General features: G+C 56.6%; 2 protein-coding genes across 2 annotated transcripts in view; one reads left to right on the top strand and one right to left on the bottom strand.

Moving 5' to 3' along the window:
- Positions 1–15,735, top strand: part of PRR12 (proline rich 12) — a 24,427-nt gene extending 8,692 nt beyond the window's left edge. The window contains 10 exon segments of the mRNA XM_039878638.1: positions 1,010–1,131; positions 1,133–1,426; positions 7,098–7,214; positions 7,341–7,474; positions 7,723–8,192; positions 12,017–12,142; positions 12,230–12,327; positions 13,983–14,129; positions 14,251–14,346; positions 14,558–15,735. Of these exon segments, the coding sequence (XP_039734572.1) occupies positions 1,010–1,131; positions 1,133–1,426; positions 7,098–7,214; positions 7,341–7,474; positions 7,723–8,192; positions 12,017–12,142; positions 12,230–12,327; positions 13,983–14,129; positions 14,251–14,346; positions 14,558–14,704 (1,751 nt within the window). The 3' untranslated portion in view covers positions 14,705–15,735.
- Positions 15,736–19,042: 3,307 nt separating this feature from the next.
- RRAS (RAS related) lies at positions 19,043–22,947 on the bottom strand. The gene is made up of 6 exons (XM_039878646.1): positions 22,754–22,947; positions 20,802–20,889; positions 20,611–20,713; positions 20,418–20,526; positions 19,455–19,573; positions 19,043–19,382 (listed from the first exon to the last, which is right to left on the bottom strand). The coding sequence occupies exons 1-6, from the start codon at positions 22,904–22,906 to the stop codon at positions 19,298–19,300; spliced, it is 657 nt and encodes a 218-aa protein (XP_039734580.1). The 5' UTR covers positions 22,907–22,947; the 3' UTR covers positions 19,043–19,297.
- Positions 22,948–22,956: the final 9 nt, after the last annotated feature.

Here is a 22,956-nt window from a genome sequence, read left to right as displayed (position 1 = left end):
TTAGAGGGGGATGTTGCAAAAACCCACGGGCAGTTAGCAGAAAGGAAAAGGGCATGATTCCGAAGATGGAGAACAGGCCAAGAAAGACGTGGAGGACGAGACGGCCGAGCAGGAAGCGAGGTAGAGCGCAGAGGGCGCTATTTCAGAGGCGGGAGGAGCCGGACAAGGGCGTTGAGGCAGCGAAGAGACCTGAGCGGATTAAAACAGGCATGAGGATGGGCGTCAGGGGTTTGGAGTAGCACGGGAAGGGGTCTCGGAGGGACTTGGTCATCGCAAAGGGCTATGGGAAGTGGTGGCAATGAGGGGCAGAGGGGCTGTTGGCAAGGAAGGGACATTCAGATTCAGGGACAAGAGAAGAGGTGTTAGGGGTGGCGGATGGCATTTGGGAACTCGAGGCATGGCAGAGCAGGGCAAGGAGCTAGGCTGGGGGCGGAACAGGGGAGTGATGATGGCGGGGGGAGGTTTTGATGGGTCAGAGGAACACTCCTGGCCACGGTGTGGGCAAGGCGACAGTGAGCAATGGTATTGGGACACAGACCTACCCTGAGACAGAGAGGGTCTTTGGAGTCTGGGTAGGAAGGCCGAGGAGGACGCGGGAGAGAAGCTAAAGGGACATGAGCTTCCTGTGGCATCTAGGGACTGGATATTGAAGGTAGGGGTGGGGAGGTGACAGGTGAGTCAGGGGGTCAGACAGGTTTTGAAGGAGGAGCGAGGGCAGCAGAAGAGGATTATGGAGTAGAGGCGACGGGGAGACTTGGGGCAGAGGTGGGTGGCAGCTGAAGAACTCAGTTCCACCAGGAGGGATGTTGGGGTGCAGGGTGGGAGGAGGGCTGTGTTGGGACCCCCATACAGGAATCTGGGAACCTGCTGGGAGCGCTTTTCACTGACAGCAGATACAAGGGGCAGTGAGGACTTGAGGGCCGTGCAGGGCTGTGGATGGGCAGCGGGTCGAAACTCTGGGGAACGGGGGTTCACGGGGGTCCAGCCCTGACGCCCCTCTCGTCCCCAGAGCCCCCGCTGCTGGAGGAGAAGCCTCCGCCCTCTCCACCGCCCGCCCCGACGCCCCAGCTGCCACCACCCCCGCCGCCAGCCCTGCCCTCGCCGCCCCCGCTGGTGGCCCAGTGTCAACTCCGCCCGCCCGCCCCCGCCACCTCCCCCACCGCCGCCGCCGCCGCCGCCGCCGGTCCTGCCTTCGCCGCCTGCCCCGCCGCCTCCGCCGGCCGCGGCGCCGCCCGAAGAGCCCGCCGCGCCGTCCCCCGATGACCCCGAGCCACCGGACGCCCGGCCCCTGCACTTGGCCAAGAAGCAGGAGACGGCGGCCGTGTGCGGGGAGACGGACGAGGAGGCGGGCGAGAGCGGCGGGGAGGGCATCTTCCGCGAGCGCGACGAGTTCGTCATCCGCGCAGAGGACATCCCATCCCTCAAGGTGAGTTCCCGGCGGGCCCCCGGGTGGGCGCGCTGGCTTAGGGCGGTCGAGCGTTTGAGACAGGCCGGATGCAGGTGCAGAAATGGCTAAGACAGCTCCCCGGGCCGGGGCCTTGCTGAGTCCACAGTCCCCCCGGCCTGCTAGAGATGGTCCGCTGGCACAGCGGCGGACATGCCCACCTTTGTGATGTTGTTTACGCATGTGCCACGTTTAAATAAAAAACAACTGTCAACCGTTTGGTGCAGAGATTCTGGGTGCTAGAGTTACGGGATGGAGCAAAGCAGGTGCCAGCCTGGTCCCGTGGACCTTCTAATGTAATGGCACAAGCCAAAGAACGTACAGCTTTGTATGTTCTTTGGTGAACACTTGAGGCATGGACATAACACGCCTATGCGTGCACGGGGGTCACCTGTTAATGTAATAGCCGGTGCTTTGGGAATGCTGTACGTCAGGCACGTCGTAAGCATTTTCTGCAGACCAGCCCATTCACCACTTCCAGTTACTAGGGACTGGCACACTCGGCCCCCCACGGGCCCACTGCTTGTTTTTATAAATAAAGTTTTATCGGCACAGAGCCGTGCCCATTCGTTTGCATATCGGCAGGCTGCTTACTCCGTACAGTGGCAGAGTGGGGTATTTTCAGCAGAGCCTAGCTGGCCCGCAGAGCAAAAAATATTTGCTGTGGTCCTGTTACAGAAAAAGGTTGCTGGCTTCTGCTGAGCTTGGTTCCTTGGACGGGTAGAATGGAATCAGGGAATTAACATAAGTGTTTGACAAGGATAGGTGACATCACATGCCTGTGTGGGGCTTCTCAAAGGGCACGAAGCAGAACGAGTGGTCCTAAGGTCAGCAAGCCATTGTCACCCTGATGGTGACACCGAAGGCTAAGGCCATTCTCTGTAGGAGTCACCATCACTGGTGGTATCGACCACGGGGAACTGTGTTCAGCCCTTGATGCGTTACCACGTTTAATTTAATCTCGGCTGTTTCTTCTAAAGTACAGACGGAGAAATTGGGGGATTCATTAGTTATAAGGATTGGGACCATTGTTTTTATTAAGTTTGCTTTGTGAGATGAACTTAATGTGTTTTTTTTCCCTGTATTACTTTTAATGTATTTTATTGTGGAAGCAGCAGAGCCAGTAGGATAAGGGACTGGGTGTAGCCATTACTTAGCTTCCACCGTCAACACCTCCTGGCTGGTCCTCTTCCTCTCCACTCTGGCTCATTCTGCCCCCGCCCCACCCACCCCAGGCATCATATTCTGTCACTCATACTTTATCAACCTTTTAGCGTGACATTTGATACATACAAAGCAACAGTCAGAAGGGAAGTATAAGTTGTAAAGCAAAATGCTAGAATCGACACTCACATCTACCCCAACCCAGCCAGCAGCCAGAACATTCCCAGTGCCTCAGGTCTCGTGCGTCCACTCCCTGGCCAGCCCTCCTGCGTCCCCCACGGTCACGCTCACTCCCATAGTGCCTTGCGTACATTATTTTATCTTAACTTCTCGACTTCTGAGGCTGATTTGGCCAATCAGCCTGGGACGGACAAGGAAGATATTGAACAAACAGCCATCAGGGGAATGGCTACAGACTCCTCGGGGGACAGGATTTGGGGCGCGTCACAGTCAAAATTTAGTTTGATCTTTTTGTTTTCTCTTTAATCGTGGTAATCTATACCTACCGCGAAGTGAAGCTTTTTAAGCGTTTTTAAGCGTACTGCTCAGTGGTATTCAGTAAATTCACATCGTTCTGTGGTCATCACCACCATCTTTATTTTCTAATCACCTTCCTTTGTAGGGATTACTATCCCCACTTGATAGGGCGGGAAACTGAGGCTCAGCACGGTACTAGCCTTCCCAGGCTTTCGCAGCTGCGACCCACACCGAGCTCTGCTTGTCCCCCCCAGCCCCAGAACCCATGCTCTCAGCACCAGATGGAGCCACTCTGTTACTCTGCCAAATGACAGACATGTCAGCAGCCAGTGCTGCTAGGCACCCAGCACCGGGCCGAATGAACACGGCTGTGGCACAAGGGACTGTGACTTTCCCAATGTACAGATGAGGAAGTTCACGTTCAGAGAGAGGGAATTATTCAGCTGGTGGGTGCAGAGCCAAGACTGAAGCCAAGGCCATCTGATGCCACCTCCTAGCTGGCACAGGGCTGGGGAGGGGACCGGGCAAGGACTCAGATGCTTAAAATACAACATGCGTATGTTAAAATGGGGGACACGCAGCCCCAGGACTGAGCCACCGATGCAGATGTTGGGGACCCTCGTGTGCCTGGAGTTGGGGTAGGCTGGCCGCATGGCGATGGAGAGCCAGCTGGCTCGGATCTCCGCCACTGGCGAGCAGGACTGGTGTCGAACCTTCTTGAGCCTCAGTTTCCTCATCTGTAACATGGGGCCGATCGTATCAGTACCTCCTTCGTGCAGCGGTAGGACCCAGCCATGTGGCTTGTCCAGCGCTCCGACTGTGGGTGGCACGTAGAAGGTGCCCTCTAGGCATACGCTTTGCTTCTGTTACTCATCTCGGTGATCTTGGCCAAACCTCTAGTGCAGAGCTTGGCACAGTTTTTCTGTAAAGGGCCAGATCGTAAATATTCTAGGCTTTCAGACCACTTAAGGTCTCTCTGCCACATATTCTCGGTTTTCTGTTTGTTTTTACAATCCTTAAAAAATGTAGAAACTGTTCTTACCTCTTAGAGTGGGCCATGGGCCGTCGTTTGTCTTACAATGAAGACAGCACGTAGAAATACGGACCATATACATCATTGAAACTTTCTCGGGTCCACGTTTTAAAAAAGTTAAAAGTTAGGCGAGGTTAGCCACAGGAATGTATTTTCTTTAACCCAGCGTATCTAAAATGTCATTTCATCGCGTCATCGATGTAGAAAAGGTTAATGAGATGTTTTACGTTCTATTTTGCACACCACGTCTCCAAAGTCCAGTGTGTATTTTATACTCATAAGAACGTATTGGTTCAGATCAGCTGCATTTCAGGAACTCGAGAACCGCATGTAGGGAGGGGATGCTGACTTGGACGGCACAGGGTTATCCCCCCAGCCCCTGCTCTGGCCTCCCTGTCTGTAACATGGGAGTGATAATGTTAACTCTCAGCTCTTGGGGATGTTGAAGATGTAGCAGGATGTAAACTGTGAGCATGTAAGAGTGTGTTGGATGGAGGAAAGTCTGGCGAGGGTGATCGGGGCAGAGAGAACCGTCTGTGTAAAGGGCCTGTGGTCAGGGAAAGCATGACGTGCTTGCGATGTGCAGGGATGCAGGAGGCAGAGTGGCTGGACAGTGAGCACCAAGGCTGCGGACGTGGGCAGGGGCCAGATCGCCGTGGAGCGAGATCATTGGGCACCAGCTTGAGAACCTGCTCTGGGTTGTCCGGCCACTGCAGGGAGGTGGCTGGGGAGGTGTCAGTCCTGATTTACTGTCTGTCCCCTGCCTCAGTTCTGTGACAGCGACTTCCCTATGAGTGGACCCAGCAGCTTTTCTTCCTAACACCAGGCTTAGTGCTTCTAGCGTACTCATATCCTGCTGCTCACTGCCCTGGTCTCAGCTTGTCTCCGTTCAAATTCCCAGGAGGGAATCCGATTGGTCCAGCTCAGCATTTGGGATTCAATATGAGGATTGTGATTTGCCTGTTAATTGGCTGCCCCGGTCGGCTCTCCTCCAATCAGCTGCGGCTTCCATTGAGCCGGGGCTGTGGGTGGGACAGCTTCCCAAGTGAGTGGAAGGTGGGCCTGGTGGGTGACAGGATCGACATGAGAGGCAGGAAGGATGTGGGGCTTTGGGACTAACTGGCCCTGGTGGAGGAGCTGGCAAGCTTGATTGCCAGGAGATTGGTTCCAATGACCGGGGCGGGGTGCGCAGGGGCCTCCTGGGAAGAAGACATCAGGCCCCGTTGGGATGCGATGAACCCAGGGTCCTGAGTCCAGCTAGAATCAGCCCACTCCTTAGAGGAGGCAGGTCAGCAGCGGGAAGAGACAGGAAGGCTGGTCTCCCCTGGCTCGGGGAGGTTCCTCTGGTGGATTCCTCAAAGGGTTCTGAGAACTACAACAGGGTATATCGTTCACATGGAGAGGGAGAAGGCACCCCGAGGTGGACCCTACATGTGCAGAGGCCTGGAGGTCAAAGTCCGGGGCTCGTCTGCTGCAGTTTGAGGGGTCTGCATGGCCTGCAAGGCAGGGCCAGGAGAAAGGAAAGACCTGGAGGCAACGTCTCTCTGTGCCATGCTGTGGGGTCCGCGTTGGGGCCCTGGAAGGTTTTGGAGTAGACTTCTATGTCCTTGAAAAGGATTTGGAATAGGCTTTTCAGTCCTTGGGCCTTGACCTTGCCCCTGAAGACCCGGGAGGGAGGACTGGGAACCGTGGTATCCTGGAGGTTGCGACACCTCCATCCTTGTCTCATCCTGCTGCTCGCTCTCGTACGAGGCTTCAGGCAAGAGCCTTTTCGGGCCTCATTTTCATCAGGTTATGGTAACCCCTTATTTGCATTCCCCTGGCTGATCCGACGGACACGAAAAATCATGTGAAAGCAGTTGACCTAAACCTTATACCTGGCACACAGGTTTCAATGCTTCAGCTGCCGCCAGGGGCAGACATCACTAATTGATCCCACCATCCACTTCTGCTGAGCCTGGCGCTTGGGGCAGCCGTGATCCATCAATCGGAGCTGTCATCTGAATCCTGTTTGATCACTTGACTGTGGATTCTTTGAAGGCGGGGATGCCCTCATTCATCTCTGGGTTATCGTGGTGCCCGGTGCACATTCCCTGCTATGTCTTTATTCTTTTCTTATCTGTGCCTGTCAGTGGCTCTCTGCTAGAGCCACAGCTGTCACACACTTTCTCTGGCAGTCCCTGCTCATCATCCGGTCACCTCATGGAAGGAGACATGATCCTTCCAGGATTCATTTAGGTGTCACTTCTTGCAGGAAGCGTTCCTGGGTTCAGATGGAGTTCAAGGTCCTTCTAGGTTTCTGGGGCATCCACCTTTAGTACATTTATTACTTGTGCTGTTATTTTTTTGTGGCTGCGTCTGGCTCAGTGTCCGTCGGTTCCCAGTGCCCAGCCCTGGGCACACAGGCTTCGGCATAGGGGTGAGGGGCTGAGCCTGTTGGAGGAGGTGGAGAACGGGGGAGGCTTCCTGTCACCACATCCTGCGCCGCTGTGGATAGGCTGGTGAAATAAATGGTCTCGGGTAACTTGTCAGCTGTCTTGTTTTTGGCACAAGCCACAGCCTCGCCCTGCTTTGTTTATTTGCTTGTCTGTCTTGTTACCTCTGTGACGGAGACCCCCATGTAAAAAGCTTTGTCGCTCTCGTTCACCCCTGTACCCCTGGTGGGCGGGCGCTCAGGTTTTGTCATTACTTGGAGTCACGTGGGGGGCTTGTACCATCACACCATAAAGCCGTATGGAAACTGAGACCTCGTAGCCCGAGAATGAACGTCCAGAGATCCCTGGATGAGCCGTGGGAGGACAGGGCCAGACTCCAGCTACGTCCCCGGGGCTGAGAACATCAGGAGGCCGAAAGACGTTGTCGGTCAGCTGCACGTTCATCGATGTTTGTTGACGCCGATGCTTTTTCTCTAAGCGGTGTGTGGGGAGGTCAGGGGGCCAGGAATGGGGGCCGACCCTACCAACCTTGCTGTGCCCTCAGCTGGCGCTGCAGACGGGGCGTGAGCCGCCACCCATCTGGCGAGTCCAGAAGGCTCTGCTGCAGAAGTTCACTCCGGAGATCAAGGACGGGCAGCGACAGTTTTGTGCCACCAGTAATGTAAGCCTGTGGAGGGGGGGTGGCAAGGACTTCGGGGGGGGGGCCCAGCGTGACAGAGTCTTGAGTGTCAGGCCGCCTGACCGGGGCGGCTGAAGAAATTGCTCATATGCCTCTTTCCCTCCACAGTATTTGGGGTATTTTGGGGACGCAAAGAATCGGTACCAGCGTCTTTACGTAAAGTTCCTAGAGAACGTCAACAAGAAGGATTATGTGAGGGTCTGTGCTCGAAAACCGTGGCACCGGCCTCCAGTGCCCGTCAGGTACCGTGGGGGCGGGGGGCGGCCCGGGCCACCGGGCAAGGAGGTGGAACGTGCCAGACAGGAAATAGAGTTGGGCAGAGGGACAGAAGATGGGGGACAGAGACTCGGAGAGAGAGGGAGACAGCACCTCGGTGAGGGAGAAGCTGCTTCTATGCTTAGAGCTATGAGCCAAGCAGAGGGGTCCCAAGGAGGACAATTTGGGTTTCTTGGGGGCCGCTGGCTACTGTCCCTTCTGTGTTCCTTTCCAGACGCTCCGGACAGGCCAAGGGCCCCGCGTCGGCCGGAGGCAGCTCGGCACCTCCCCCCAAGACTCCAGCACCACCTCCCAAGCCTGAGACCCCTGACAAGACATCTGAGAAGCCCCCGGAGCAGACCCCCGAGACGGTCATGGCCGAGCCCCCTGTCCTTGAGAAGCCATCCCCGCCACGGCCTGTCGAGAAGGAAAAGGAGAAGGAGCGAGTGACACGTGGGGAGCGGCCGCTGCGGGGCGAGCGGGGCACAGGCGGGCGGCAGACGCGGCCCGAGCGGAGCCTCGCCACGGGACAGCCCGCCACCTCCCGACTGCCCAAGGCTCGGCCCGCCAAGGTGAAGGCCGAGCCACCCCCCAAGAAGAGGAAGAAGTGGCTGAAGGAGGCAGCGGGCAATGCCTCGGCGGGCGGGGGCCCGCCAGGCAGCTCCTCGGACTCAGAGTCATCCCCTGGAGCGCCCAGCGAGGACGGTGAGGCCCTTGGCAGGCACGGATCTGGCGGGGCGGCTTGGGGAAGTGACTCCGGGGCCTTCAGAAGGAGGCATGGGTGACGGCAGTCCAGAGGGCTCCAGGCAGTGTCAGTGAGACCGTAACAATAAGTAAATAAAAAATACTAACAATAGCTGGTGATTTCGTGGCATCTCACTAGACGCCAGCTGTCAGTTCTGAGTTCTTGATGCATGTTAACGTGTATAATTTTCATAGCAGTCCCAGGAAGTAGATATTGCTGTTATCCTCATATACAGATGAGGAAACTGAGGCACCAAAGGAGTGCAGCGTGGCTGGGAGGTGGCATCCCACCCAAGGTGGAATGTAGCCAGCGGAGCCTCAGATTCCGTTCTCCAGCGCTGTACCGTTTTATCTCAGAATAGGCAAGTTCTGAGGGCCGAGGAAGATGGGGGCCCAACAGCTGTCCTGGAGGCCCAGAGATGTGGCATTCCCCATGCCTCACTGGGTGGCTCCAGAAAGGGGGCGTCACCTCGTTGTGCCTTAGTGACCTCATCTGTGAAATGGGTTAGCAATAGATAAAGCACATAGAATACTTGCCTGTAGTAGGCACCAGGTGTGAACTCCATTGCTTAGAATGATGTCTGCTCTATAACGACAATAACAACAAAATGTTTAAGTACACATACGTAAAATAAATACAACGGTCAACTTTTCTTGAGTGCTTACCAGTTGCCAGGCATTATTTTAAGCATTTTCCACGTGGCTCATTTTATCTTTACGTAAATCTTTAGGTAGGTGCTGTAAAATTATCCTTAATTTTAAAGATGAGCAAACAGACACTGGGAGGTGACCTGACTTGCTCAAGGACTCAGTTATAGTGCAAGGGTAGCTGTTTTAACAGAGACTCAACGAATGTCTAGTTAAGTCAGAGGTGGAACTGTCTATCCATCAAAACCCTCAAGTACGTGGAGTGTCCTGAAGAATAAGAGGCTCTTAAGGTTGTCCGGGGTCCCGCTTTCTTCCCCTTCTGTTGCTCTGCTGTCCCCGGAATGGTCAGAGGCAGCCCAGCAACCCGGGAGCTGCAGTCCTGCCAGTAGGGAAGGGACACAAGGGCAGAGAAATGACCCCACCTTCCTTTTAAGTACCAGAGCTGAGTGGGAGTGGCTCACATCCTGTCTTTTCGTATCCCATTGGCCAGAACTAGTCATGTGGCCATACACAGTTGCCAAGGAGCCTGGGAGATGTAGTCTTTTAACTGGGGCAGGTAGAAGCAGTTGAAGCTAGGGCAGGAAAGTGCTGGCAAGCGGGGAGGTTTACCAGAGGGCTGGATTTGGAGGTTTTTGTTGTTTTTTTTTCCTTCTCTGGCCCTCAATTTGCTTCTCTTTTTTTCTTAAACGGGTTTATACATCTAATTCACATACCACATAATTCACCTATTTAAAACATAATTCACTGGCTTTTAGCAGAGACATAGAGTTGCACGTTTGTCTGGGCAATTTCAGAACATTGCCATCACCCCAAAAAGAAACCCTGCACCCTTCGGCCATTACTCCCCTTTGTGCCCTCCCCCTAGTCCTAAGCAACCAGTAATGGACTATCTCTATAGATTTGCCTAAAATAACAATGTTCTTGAGATTCATTCATGTTGTTGTAACATGTTATCGGTGCTTCGTTCCTTTTCATGACTGAATAATATTCCATTGTGTGGATCTACCGCATTTTATTTATCCATGCACCAATCGCTGGCCATTTGGGTTTTTCGCTGTCTGGCTATGGTGAATAATGCTGCCTGCCGTGAACATGCATGACACCCCTGTGTTTTCTGAGTTTGGGAAACGGGAAAACTACACTCTACACTCTTAGGGGAACAGTTTCTCTGCCAAGGGTTAGTATCTCCCTCTGGGTCTGGGTCTGGGTCTGGTCTGTCTTCCCGAGCCCAGGAGCCCAGGAGCTCGTCCAGGGCAAGGGGATACCCTTGAAGCCTTTGCCCAGTCCAGGAGGCCTCAGAACCACGCCTCTTGCTTGTCCAAGACCAGCCACCCTCCACGTGCTCGAAGTTAATGCTCCCCTTTCTTGTGTTCACAATGAGAGATTAGAAAGAGGCTGCAGTGATGTCCTCCCTCCCTCTTTCTTCAGTCCGAGCCCATCCAGCTTCCTCATCCTCTTGCTGAAGGTGTTTATTGAGTATGTACTATATGCCACAACTGGGGTGCCAGTAATAAATAGAATACACAAAAATGTGTCCTCACAGGAGCTGACAGTTTAGCCAGGGGAGTCAATCAGATAAATATGTTATATAATAGAATACAAAACAATATGAAAAACCATCAGTGTAAAGACGGCTGGGGAGGATTAAAGGCAGTTAAAAAAAATAAATCCGGTGAAGAAGATCTAGGCAGCATACTGGGTGATGTTTAGGGATTTGGGGAAGGCTTCTGGAAAGGACATTGGAGCAGAGATCTGAATGTAGCTGGGCCATGTGACTTTGGGGGAGAGAACATTCCAGGCTAGGCATGTCAGGATCAGGAAGGAGGCCAAAGGCTATAGTGAGTAAGAGGAGAGGGTGAGAAGTGAGGGCAGAGAAGGAACAGGACCAGGTCTTGGTGGGACGAGGGACCTGGGGCTTTGTGACCTCACTCGCAGGATTTTGCCCCAAGCGAGATGGGAGCCGTAGGCGGGTTTGGGCCCAAGTCTAACAGGGTCTGACTTCCACTGCCAAGTGGGCACTCGAGCCCCTTAAAACAGCTGTCTCCAAGGCCCCTCTGTGTGGATAAATCACCTGGACACTTCTCATGCTTCTTCCTAAGGGATATTCTGGGGCCTTCTCATGGCCCTCCAGCTTCTCTTTTCTCCCCAACACTCCTCGGGTTTCTCGTGAGTGTCCCCCAAGTCTTGTCCTTGGCCTTGTTGCTTCTCATTCTCCACCTGTCACCTGGCAGGCTCCCCCACCTTTCCAGAGGACCTCAGGCCCGTCTCTTCCTCCTGGTCACCCTCCAGGATTCCTCCAACCCCCTTCCCTTCAGCTCCCACTGAGCTCCTTGTCCTAGGGTCTCTAGCTCAGGGATAGCCCAACTGGCTACCCAGTCACCAGGCCAGACCCTCTGGGTACCACTCTTCGGCCTACCCCTCCTCCCCTGACTGCCCCATCCCCTGTCCTCTTACCCACAGCCCTGGCCCTCCGCCCCCTCCGTCTCTGTATCTCGTCCCTACCTCCCTGCTCCAGTCTTATTCTTTCTTACCCTGATCCATGACCCTGACCTCTGGACTCACCCATCTACTCTATCCCCGACATGGCCTCAGAGGGGCCTTTCTACACTTATCCTCACCCTTCCCTGCTTACAGCCCTCCATGGCTCCCTAGTACCCAGCAGGAAAAGCGCTCGCTTGTCCTTTCCATCTCTTGCTGGAGGCCCCGTGTGGTCTGCCCCGCACCGATACGTGCATTCTCTGGCCCTATCTCTCTCAATCTTGTCCTTTGTGATCTGATCTCTCTGACTTGATTCACTGGTTTGGAAACCAACTATGCCGCTTCTTTAGCCTTTATTGCAGCCGCCTGAACTAGTCAGACATGAGGTTCACCGGCTTGGAATGCTCTTTCCTGTCACTCAAGACTCAGCTCTTGGGTGACCTTGAAGACGCTTTCCCCGACTTGCCCCTACAGCTCCTGACAGTGCCTGTGATTCTGCCAGCGGAGCGCGTTGCTTGTCAGTCTCCCACAGTCGACTTGGGCCTCCGAGAGAGCAGAGATTTCTCTCCTGGTCCCTGGCGCCAGGAACACAGTCTGCCATACAGGTGGCCTCAGAAAAAGTCAGAACAATGGGCTCATGTCCCATTTTCTTCCTCCAGAGCGGGCCGTGCCCGGGCGTCTGCTGAAGACGCGGGCGATGCGGGAGATGTACCGGAGCTACGTGGAGATGCTGGTCAGCACGGCCCTCGACCCGGACATGATCCAGGCCCTGGAGGACACGCACGGTGAGCTGAGGCCTGGGGAGGAAAGAGCGAGGGGCCCGGTGCATCGTGGGGCCGTGGCCCTTCTGACCCTCCCTCCTCATCTTCCAGACGAGTTGTACCTCCCACCCATGCGGAAGATCGACGGCCTCCTGAATGAGCACAAGAAGAAAGTCTTGAAAAGGCTGTCGCTGAGCCCAGCCCTGCAGGTGCGCGGCAGGCCTGGGCAGGAGTGCCTGGGTCCCCGAGGCGGGCGTGGAAGACACGCGTACCCCTCAGCCACTGCGGTGGTCCCCAGAGCATCCGGAGGGGCGATCATTGGAAGGGTCGGCCGTGGCCGGGAGGCGGGTCGGGGGTGGGGCTGTCAGGGGTTTCCGGTAGCCGCAGGTCTGGGGCGTTCAGTACCTTCCCGGAGTCGGAGGAGTTTCCGAACCCTGAGAGTCGAGGAGGTGTTTCTGAGTACCCGCAGGTCCAGAACTTCGGCGTGGCATGCGCCGGGGAGCATTTCGGTAGCCCTTGAATCCTGGGGCGTTTCGGTAGCCCGCGAGATGCGGGGTCGGCTGCGATTGCGATGGGGGCGCCCATGAGTGCAGTGGGAGCTGCCGCGAAGGCCCAGCAGAGTGTGGTTAAGGGAGCGCACGTTTGGGGACAAGGTAGCCGGGCCTGCGCCCGGGGCCCGCTCGGATTCTCGTGGATTCTCCGCTGGCATAGTGCGGGCTCTCAGGAGTCAGGCTTCAGTACCAAGTGGTCCAGTACTCTCCCTCTGAGATGGCCCAGGGCTCCGGGGTGGGTGATCGGGGCGGCGCCAGGGGAATTCCGGGGTAGAAAGTAAAATCGGGCCCCAGGATCCCAATGGGGATGTTAGTGTTGGATGTTAGGTACTGAGAAGTTTGGGGTAGGATGTTAGGGTGACTCGGAATCCTAGGACGGAATGTTCATCCGCCCGGGAAAGCCTGCGGGGCCGTGAGACTAGTTCTGAGAATTCTAGGATGGACTTCCGGCCAGCTCTGAAAATCCTTGGTGAGCTGTGAGTCAGACCCAGAAAATAGGGAATACGATGTTAATCAGGTCTGGAACCCTGGTTCCGGCGGAGGGGGGCGAGGATGACTGAGAATTTTGGAACTGCCAGTCCGGCTCTGAGAGGTCTGAGGTGTCACGTCAGGGTTGAGAATTGCCTTATAGAACACAGACACACCTTGTTTCGCAGATACTGCATTTTTTTTTTTTTTTACAAATTCAAGGTAAGACCTTTTACTGGCAAAACTATCACAACTCCTGAAGGCCCAGATGACGGCTAGCATTTTTAGCGATAAAGTATCTTTTAACGAAGGTGTGTCCCTTGTTTTAGACAGAATGTTACTGTACACATAACAGGCTACAATGTAGTATAAATGTAACTTTTATATGCCCTGGGAAACCACAGATTAGTGTGACTCAATGTATCGTGACATTCGCTTTATTGTGGAGGTCTGGAACCGAACCCGTGACACCTCTGAGGTCTGCCTGCATCAGGGTGGGTCCGAAGGTTATGGGATGGAACGTTAGTGCGCTTTTAGAATTCTGAGATCGGATGTTAGCTTGCCACCGAGGGTCCTGGACGTGAGGCTGGCTCTTAGAATTTTGAGTACAATGTTAGGTGTCTCTGAGCATCTTGGGCGGGGCCCCAGATGGGCCTAGGCTTCTGTGTCCTTTGAGGAGAAGAGGACTTCCTTCCGAGTGTCTCTCTTTATCTGCAGCTGGGGGGAACTGAGGCATCTGAGGACTCAGGGAGCTGGAGAACGGGGTGGCGGGTTTGGGGTGTGTGGGTCCGGGAAGCTGTTCGCTGACCCTTCGTCCCCCCCACCCCCCCACCCCCGCCCCGCAGGACGCCCTGCACACGTTCCCCCAGCTGCAGGTGGAGCAGAGCGGGGAGGGCTCCCCCGAAGATGGGGCCGTGCGGCTGCGGCCGGCCGGGGAGCCCTACAACCGCAAGACGCTCAGCAAGCTCAAGAGGAGTGTGGTCCGAGCCCAGGTGCGGGCCGGGCAGGGGTGGCCGGGCGGAGGCGGCCGGGCAGGGGCGGGGCCTGCGGGGTGGGAGGAGGGGCCGCCCATTGCTGGGCGGGGCCTGAGGCTTCTCCACCCCATCTGCCCAGGAGTTCAAGGTTGAGCTGGACAAGTCGGGATACTACACGCTCTACCACTCACTCCACCACTATAAATACCACACCTTCCTGCGCTGCCGGGACCAGGTGAGTCCGCCACAGCGTGCGTCGCCCTGGGGTTCTGCCTCGCGCTCTTCCCTCGACCCGGGAGGCCAGACTCCCGGCCCCTCCTCCCTCAGACCCAGGAGTCCCGCCCCCAGCCCCTCACTCCCTGTGACTCTGATCCCTGAGCCCCCTGCCCTCTCCCGCCCCAAGCCCCAGAGGCCGCCTGCCCCAGCTCCGTGTTTAACCCCCGCAGACCCTGGCCATCGAGGGCGGTGCGGAGGACCTGGGCCAGGAGGAGGTGGTCCAGCAGTGCATGCGGAACCAACCGTGGCTGGAACAGCTCTTCGACTCCTTCAGCGACCTGCTGGCCCAAGCACAGGCCCACAGCCGCTGTGGGTGACCCCCTCCCCCGGCCTGGGGGGGCCACCTCCTCCATGAGCGGAGAATTGGGACGGAACTGTGTCCTCAGGCACTAGCCCCCAGGCCCCGTTGCCGGGGAAGGCGGGGAGTCGCTGGTCAGGGTGTGTCCATGCTGCCCCCACTGGGCAGGGTTCGAGTTCGACTCCCCCCCCGCAAGCCCTCTCCACTCCCTCCCCATCCTCCTACTGTCCGGTGTACAGAGAAATTATTTATATATATGTATAAATGTCTATTTAGTACCAGTTTCCCTCCCCTCCTGCCCCACTCCCCCCTCCACGGCCATAGCCCTGCCCCCTCCACCTTGTACATAATGTATAGGAAAAGTCTATGTATGGTTGAGGGGGGTGGGGCGGCTTCAGAGAGCTGGGGGACCCCCTCCCCCTGAGCCCCCCCTTACAGGCCAAGATCTTTGCTAAAGGCCATTCCCTCCCCAGGGCATTCGGCGTCGGCGGGAGGGGGAAAACGCATCTTGTTAATTATTTTTAATCTTATTTATTGTACATACCTGGGGCGGGAGGCTGGGGAGGCGAAGAGGGGAGAAGGGTCCCGGTCCCCTCCCTTTGCCTCTTCCACTCCGTTTCTACTGCGGTTCGTCCGTGTCTGCCCTCAGCGCACACACCATCCCCATCCCGTTGTCGTCTGGATGTGGTTCTATTTTTTATCGGTCTCCCCTCCTCTCTCTCACCCCTCTGCTCCCCACCTCCCCCCCACCGTTGTCTCTTGCTCTTTCTTGGGCTTCTGTACAACTCAACTTGTACACACTGTGTACACACAACCAGCCAAACGAAAACCCAACGGCAAACACTTTATCGGCCGGCTGGAGTGGCTCTGTCCTGCGGCGTCTGGGTGGCCCTGGGGAGGCACGGGCAGAGGGTCCGGAAACGGAAGGTGGCTTTTCTGGAGCCCCCCGCCCCTTGGGAGGTAGTTGGGCTGGGGTCATTGTATTCGTAATGTCTCGCTGTGTAACAAATAGCCCACCCCAATATTTAGTGACTTAAAACAAGAAACATTGATCATTGTACGGTTTCTGAAGATCAGGAATTCAGGATCGGGTTAGCTGGGTGATCCTGGCCTAGGGTCTGTCATGAGAGTTGTAGACAGGTCGTCAGTCAGGGTGGCAGTCAACAAGGATTTAGCTGGAATCGCAGGATCTGCTTTTAAGGTGGCTCGCTTGGAGTGGCTGTTGGCTGGAGGCCTCAGTTCCTTGCCACGTGGACCTTACCCATAGGGCAACTGGAGTGTCCTCACAGCATGGCAGCCGGGTTCCCCTGGAGCGCGTGATCCAAGGGAGAGAGCCAGGCGGTAGCCACGAGATGTTTCTGTCATCATTCACCACTGCTTCTGCCACCTCTTCACTAGAGGAGGCCCCGGGGCCCCCAGCACACACTCAGTGAGAGCGGAGCTGAGCATAGGACTTTTTGGATGTATTTTTAAACCAGTACGGGCAGTGGCAATTGTCAGGAGTTGACCAGCTTTCTCTTGGCTCCCTGATGTAGAATTGGGGGTGGGGAGGTCTCTGTGTTCTGGAGCCCTGAAACCACAGGGTCACGAGTAAACCGACAGTTGTGAGGTGAGCATGGAGTCTGTTCTGTTCCCCAGCCTCGCTGCCGCTCGGCGCGTGGGCCAGGACCGCCCCCCTGGGGGTGTCCCAAGAGCGTGAATGGAGACTCTTGGGCTCTGTCTCAGATCTACTGAAGCAGAACCCACTTTTTGGTAAAATCCTGGGAGGATTCTAAAGCACAGTCGAATCTGAGGAGTCATGTTCTAGAACAAGGGTTGGAAATGTGAAGGTCCAAAGGCTGTGTTCTCGAACTCAGCCTATAAAGTAGTGATAAGCCACGGTTACAGAGCCCGGACACTGCGAAAGACGGACTGTCGGTATTCTAGAAGCCCGGTACCGGCATCGCAATGGCTGGTCAGTAGGTAGAGACCCAGTGTGAAATTTAGGGGAACGTCGTCAGCATTCTAGATGCTCTTCCAGGAGAAGAACCTTATTCTAGAACCTTGATGTCTGCACCATCTCCAGTGCTCTTGATAACTAGAGCCCTAATTTTATCGAATGGAGGATGGGTAGTAACGTTTGAGAACTATAATGGGAAAGTCAGCGATGGGCCGTGAATTTTCTAGAATCTTAGTTCAGAGCAATGCAAATGAGCCATGGTCCTTGAACCATGGCCCGTAGCATGTTGGGGGTGCAGCCTTTGAGCAGAAAGGGCACATTGGGGCCAAAGATTCCAGGGTCAGCGTTGTCCCAGGTCGGAGCTCTGGGGTAGAAAGTGGATGGAGTGGCCAGAAGGTGGACGGTGGGGTTAGAATCACCCTGTGATTGGCCCTTTGAAGTTCAACGGCCCAAACCGAATCTCAGCTCCGGCACTAACCAGGCGAGTTGGAGAACAGCCCCCATCCTCAGCTTTGTCATCTGTAAAATGGGTTTTTGTCAAGATAAAGGAAACGTGTTTGAAGCACTCAGCTCCTACCCGTGGCTGGAGACCCTGACAGACTTGTCGGAGGTCCAAGAGATGACAAGAAGGGAAGAGGGGACAATTGTGATGGGTGAAGAGATGGCCATTGAAACCTGGAGAGACGTAATCACTGACAGGGCCTGCCAGCACCCAGGGGAGGGCGAGAACCAGAGACGCCTGGGCACACACACGTGCCTAGCGAGATGCCAACTAGGTGGGCCCCACACCAACACCGTTGTCGAGCTTGGAATGGTGGCTGCGAACCTTCCAAAAATGGCTGCAAGTAACCGTGGGTGTGTCCGTGCACCTTCTTCTGGGGGCAAACAGTAGCTTTCATCAGCTTCTCCAAGTGCATCTCGGTCCTTCAGGAAGTGGGCTGTTCCCACCCAGAACTTGGCCCCGTTAGACAATGCAGAAAGGTCTCAGACCTTGTCCTAGGAGAGTGCCTCAGCCCATGGCTGGGGCCTAGATGGAGGTGTCGGAGCTTGAGAAACTGATAGGAATATCCCCCCACTAGCCCCTCCCTATCTCACAGGGGTGGGTCCCTGGTGAGCAAAGGTTCTGGGGGAGGGTGAGTGATCTTGTGGCACAATACATCGGAGCAAGGCTTATTCCCAGGGCGGAAGGTTGAGCACAGGCCAAGGATTCTGTGATACTGAAACCCGGAAAGGGACATTCAGCTAATCATTGTTCTAATCTGGAATACAGAGGGACATTCATGGTTCTGGGGCAGAACACTGGGGCCTTGGTCATCGAGACTGAGCACTTAGTATGTCCCAGGCCCTGCTATGTCCATCCCTGTGGGCACATTGGCTCCTCAAGGCCTCTTGCCCTGGGAAGCTGGATAGTCACCCCCATTTTACAGATGTGAAGACTGGGAGGCACTCGGCAGAGGTAGTGAGGCCCATACAGGACCGTAATCTACTGGGGGGGGTGGTGGCGGACAGAGTGTTGGTGACAGTCAGGTGGAGGTCTAAGTTCCAGGGTCTGGGGACACATGGGTTGAGGTCTGGCCCCATGTGTTGAGTAGGTGTTGGGGTTCAAAGATACCTGTCACAGGGGCTTAGGTTATGGCTGAGCGGTGGTCTCCAGGTCTGGCTCCAGCCTCCCAGGTAGAACACAGAATTGGGGTTTCTGGGATGAATGCGGGGGGAATTAAGGGTTTTCAGACCGAAGTGTGTTGGCAGCTAATTTGCGGTGGCCTTAAAATGCTCCACACTGAAGCCCTCCCAGGAGAGAGGCTCGGATGGGGTGTGTCCACACCGGCCCCACATTGGATTCAGAGTTTGGACCCAAGCGTCAGCCCAATTGGAGCTTTCTGGAACTGAGAAATCGCCAGCCGGCTGCTCGGACACACCATTCCACCCACCTGGCCCTTCTCCGTTCTCCAACCCAAAGGGCTTTCTCAGTGTACACTGGGGGCGGGGGGCGGGCAGAGCTTGTAGCTGTTGCTGCCCATTTCCAGGATCCAGTACCTTCTAGAACTCCACTGGCCACATGCGAATACTGAGCTCTTGAAATGTGGCTAGCGTGACTGAGGAACTGTGTAGCTTCTGGCTACCATATTGAACAGTGCACTTCTAGAATGCTCCAGGAAAAAAAAAATTCTTTTTCAGACATTAAACCCCATCCCAGCAAACATCCACCAAGACAGAAAAGGGTGGACTCGTCCTGTTGAAGGGAATGTAGGGGTCCACATGCGAGGCTCGCTTTGTTTTTCGAGGTCCCCACACCCCCGCTAGGCAGAGGGTTCCAGATCCACTGGTCCTAAGTGGGGTGAGGCTTTAGCACGTGTGCCCAGAATTCACCTACCTCCCCTAGCCCTTTTTCCCTTTAAAAAAAAAAAAAGCACTTCCTGACAGTGGCAGTGATGTTTATTTCTCTGGGGGAGGGGGTTATATACAGCAGTGACCCGGATGCCCGGGAGCCCCGTACCCCCACCGGGGGCTCGGGTGGGGAAAGGAGGCGTAGGCAGAAGGCACACGGTGGCAGCGGTCCAGAGGAGGCCAGGACCTGCAGGAGGGCGTGTAGTGTGTCCCAGATCGGGGAACGGGCTGGGCGAGGGCGGCTGGTCCCTAGAGCTCGTGCTGGTGGTTCCTCCCGTGCCCGCGCTACAGGAGGACACAGGGGCAGCTCCCGTCCTTCTTCCTGGGGGCACTGGGCGGGCTGGGCGGGAGCTCTTGTTCCTGGTACTTACTGTGGAAAGAGGTTGGTGAGTTTGGGCCACAGGGGTTGGGGACAAGGACGAAGGGGAGGGGCTCGGCTCACCGGACAGCCCGCACCAGCTGCTCGAAGGCCTCGTCCACGTTGAGGCGCAGTTTGGCCGAGGCCTCGAAGTAGGCCACGTGGTGGGAGGCACTGAAGGTGGACGCTTCAGATCGGGGGACCTGGGGGCGACACAGGGAGGAATCAGGTCCCTGCACTCGGGGGTCCCAGCGGGGGCAGGGCAGACAGGAAGACGTAACACTCTGTCCTCTGTATGGGGGTTACACACTGCAGGGGCTCAAGTGGACAGGGAAAGTTCTGGAGAGATCGTGGGGGGTGCCGAGGGGGCTCGGCGCCATCTGAGTAAGGAGTAGAGGAAGGCCGCTCAGGCGTTTGCCCTCCTGGGTATTGTGTAACTCGAGTTCATTGGGCAGACAAATCTGGGTGTTCCTGGCACAGGCCTGAGCCAAGCTCCCGGGGTTGGAAATCCCCAAAGGCTTAATCTAAAAGCTGCATTCTGTGTGGGGCTCACAGAGTCCCCGTGCATGGGGAACCAGTGGAAGCTTAGAAAGAGGAGGACGACAACGCGGTGGGCATCAAATCAAGCACCAGGCGGAGCTGGGGGTTTCTCCCAGGGGCCCTGGGGGGCCATAGAGGGCTGAGAGCAAGGGAGGGGCAGAGGCAGCGGGGACCAAGTGGGAGGTAGGCTGGCGGGGAGACATGGGAGGCTGGGGCAAGAGTCTAGGTGAGAACAAGAGGCGGGGATGGGTCCGAGTCAGAGCCGCTTGACCCGGGGACGGGGAGATGCCCTTTTCTCCATCTAGCCACCTCTCCTGGGAACTCCTGTGTGCAATGCTGGGGACTCAGAAGGTCCAACTTGGGGGCAACACCTCTTGTGAGGTGTGTGACAGTGGAGGGGGCAGGACCGGACGAGCCGGAGGAGGATGCTGCTGTGAAGAGAGGCAGGAGGTGCGCCAGATGGAAGGAGCCTCGCGGGCTGACGTGGGGTCCCCGGGGCTCCCAGACCTGACGCTGTGTCTCGAGGTCTGCCTTGTTCCCAACCAACACGATGGGGAAGTCGTCACGGTCCTTGACTCGGAGGATCTGCGTGAACAGCTTGCCCACCTCATTGAAACTGCAGATGAAGCCAGAGGCGTGAGGTCCAGTCAGTCACTCGGCCCTGGTCCCCTCTGCTCTGCCACCTCCCTGCTCCGCTCACCTCTGCCGGTCATTAATGGCAAACACCAGCAGGAAACCGTGCCCGGCGCGCATGTACTGCTCTCTCATGGCCCCGAACTCCTCCTGGCCCGCAGTGTCCAGGACTGCAGAGAAGGGAACAGAGCTCCCGTGGGGACGAGGCTCCCCCTGGCCATCCCCACCATCCTCCCATCCGCGCCCCGCTGCCCTCACTGTCCAGCCGAGCGGGGACGCCATCCACCGAGCAGATCTTCGTGTAGGAGTCTTCGATGGTGGGGTCGTAGTCAGACACAAAGTAGGACTGGCGGGGGGTGGTGGAGAGGGTATCGTTAGTGCCCCGGCAGAGATGGTGCAGCCCTGGCCCAGGGGCCTGCCTTTCTCTGTCCCCCTCCCTCTGGTCTCTGTCCCTCCCGGACCTCTCTCTCCAGTGCTGTCTCTGAAGCTCTCCTGGTTTTCTCCCTCTTTCTGGTATAGAGTACATCTCCCACGTCGAGATGACGTCATGGCTGTGTGGCACTGAACAAATCACTTCCCTTCTCTGTACCTCAGTTTCCTCATTTAGAAAATGAGGGTAAAAATAGCGCTACATGAACTTAATCCAGTGTTTGTGAGATTCAGGGAAAATCCATTTACCATCTAAGCATTTAACATCCGGCCCAGACATAACATGTGCTTGTTATTGGGACCCGCTGCCCAGAATATCTGCCTGTCTGTATATCTCCCTCCTCTTTCTCTTTCGTCCCTTTTTTCCCCCTCCTCCTCCTCCTTCCCCTCCTCCTCCTTGGGGCGGCTTTTAGTGTCTCCTCCCAAGGGAAGGTCCCGGTTCCAATCCGACTTAGGAGAAACTGCCCCGCCTGCAGGCTGGGCCCCTCCCTTCCTGCCTGGGTCCCGCCCGCCCGCCTCCAGCCAGGCCTTTGGCCAGCTTCGGGTCTGCCCCTGGGAGTAAGGGCCTAGGGCCAGGGCCTTTCTCTACAGAGACAGGGGCTCCCATGCAGGTGCTGGCTGGGGCCTCTTGATGGGTCTGGAGCCCAGGGACCTCTGCAGTAGCATCTCAGGAGCAGACACCTTTCTAGGGTTTCTCTGGGGCGGGAGGATTTCCCTTGGGAATGGAGGTGAGGTTCCCTGGGCAGGGGTGCATTTTCAGGAGTGAAGGGCTGATCTGAAAGCTGGGGGTCTGAGGGCTGCATCCGGTCTGCTGGGGTGGGGAGTTTGCTTGATGAGGGCTTGTCCTGGAGGGAGGGTGTAGGGACCAGGCTCTGGGGGGATTAGGATGTGTCTTCAGAGCACCCCAGGAGAAGCTCAGGGGTGAGAACTCGGGGACAGCCCCAAGGTAATTCGGATGCATTTCAAGGTTTGTCATAGACCATGGGTGCGTGTCTAGTCTTAGAGACTCTGACATGTATTTATGGAGGAAAAGACAGTCCCCAGGGTTTTTCTGGGGGTGTCAAGAGTCTTGGGTTTCTTCCATGGAGACTTGGGGGGCTGGCCAGAGCTTCTGAGAAGGGCTCAGGGAGTTGGAGTGGAGGACTCCAGCAGGAGGAGCGGTTGGTTCTTCTTGGGGGAGGGCGAAGGTGTGGGTCTGCGGGGATGAAGGAGCCACAGAATGTGGGGTCTTCGGGGCAGGAATTTTTGAACTCTGGGTCTGAGCGCCCCTCAGGACTGGGGGTCCCAGATGGGCCTCAGGGGGCAAGGCTGGGTTTCTAGATTCTGGGGAGGTCCTGAAGGCAGCTTTAGCAGCTAGGGCGATCTCAGGCTTTGGGCACAGGAGGTCTCCCAGTTAGGCTCTGGTGGCTCAGAGGGGAGCTGTCTCGGATTGAGATGGGGCTCAGGTGAGGGAGGTGGCAGTTGGGGACATGAGAGTTAGGATCTGAATGGGGCAATTATGGTTGGGATGCTCCAGGAGGTGCTCAAGGCCAGCCAGCAGGGAAGAGGGGGGTCTGGGAGAGGACGGTGGGTCTCAGGATGAGTATCGGAGGACGGTCCCTCATGTAGAGGGGTGGAGGTCCTGGGGGGCTCAGGATCAGAATCTGAGGGGAACTTTTAAGATTAGAGGGCCTCACAGGAGGGTCTCAGTGATAAATCGAGGGGAAATCAGGGTCTCAGGGATCCACCCAAGGGCTAAGTTCTGGGTCCCGGGGGCACCCCCCCGGTTGAGGGCCCACTACCTGGATGAACTGGATGGTCAGCGCACTCTTGCCCACGCCGCCGCCGCCCACGACCACCAGCTTGTGTGTCTCGCTGGGTGGGGGGTCCCCGGGTCCCGGCCCCCCGCCCCGGGGCCGCCCCCGCCCGGTCCCGGACGCCGCCCCGCTGCTCATGTCGCCACCGCTGCCGCCGCCGCCGCTACCGCCTGCGGGGGGAGCCGGGC

This window comes from Pteropus medius, unplaced genomic scaffold (genome assembly GCF_902729225.1).
Source record: "Pteropus medius unplaced genomic scaffold, Ma_sr-lr_union100, whole genome shotgun sequence".
Lineage (NCBI taxonomy): Eukaryota > Metazoa > Chordata > Mammalia > Chiroptera > Pteropodidae > Pteropus > Pteropus medius.
Note: the sequence above shows the minus strand (reverse complement) of the source record. Positions and strands in the feature narration are given on the sequence as shown.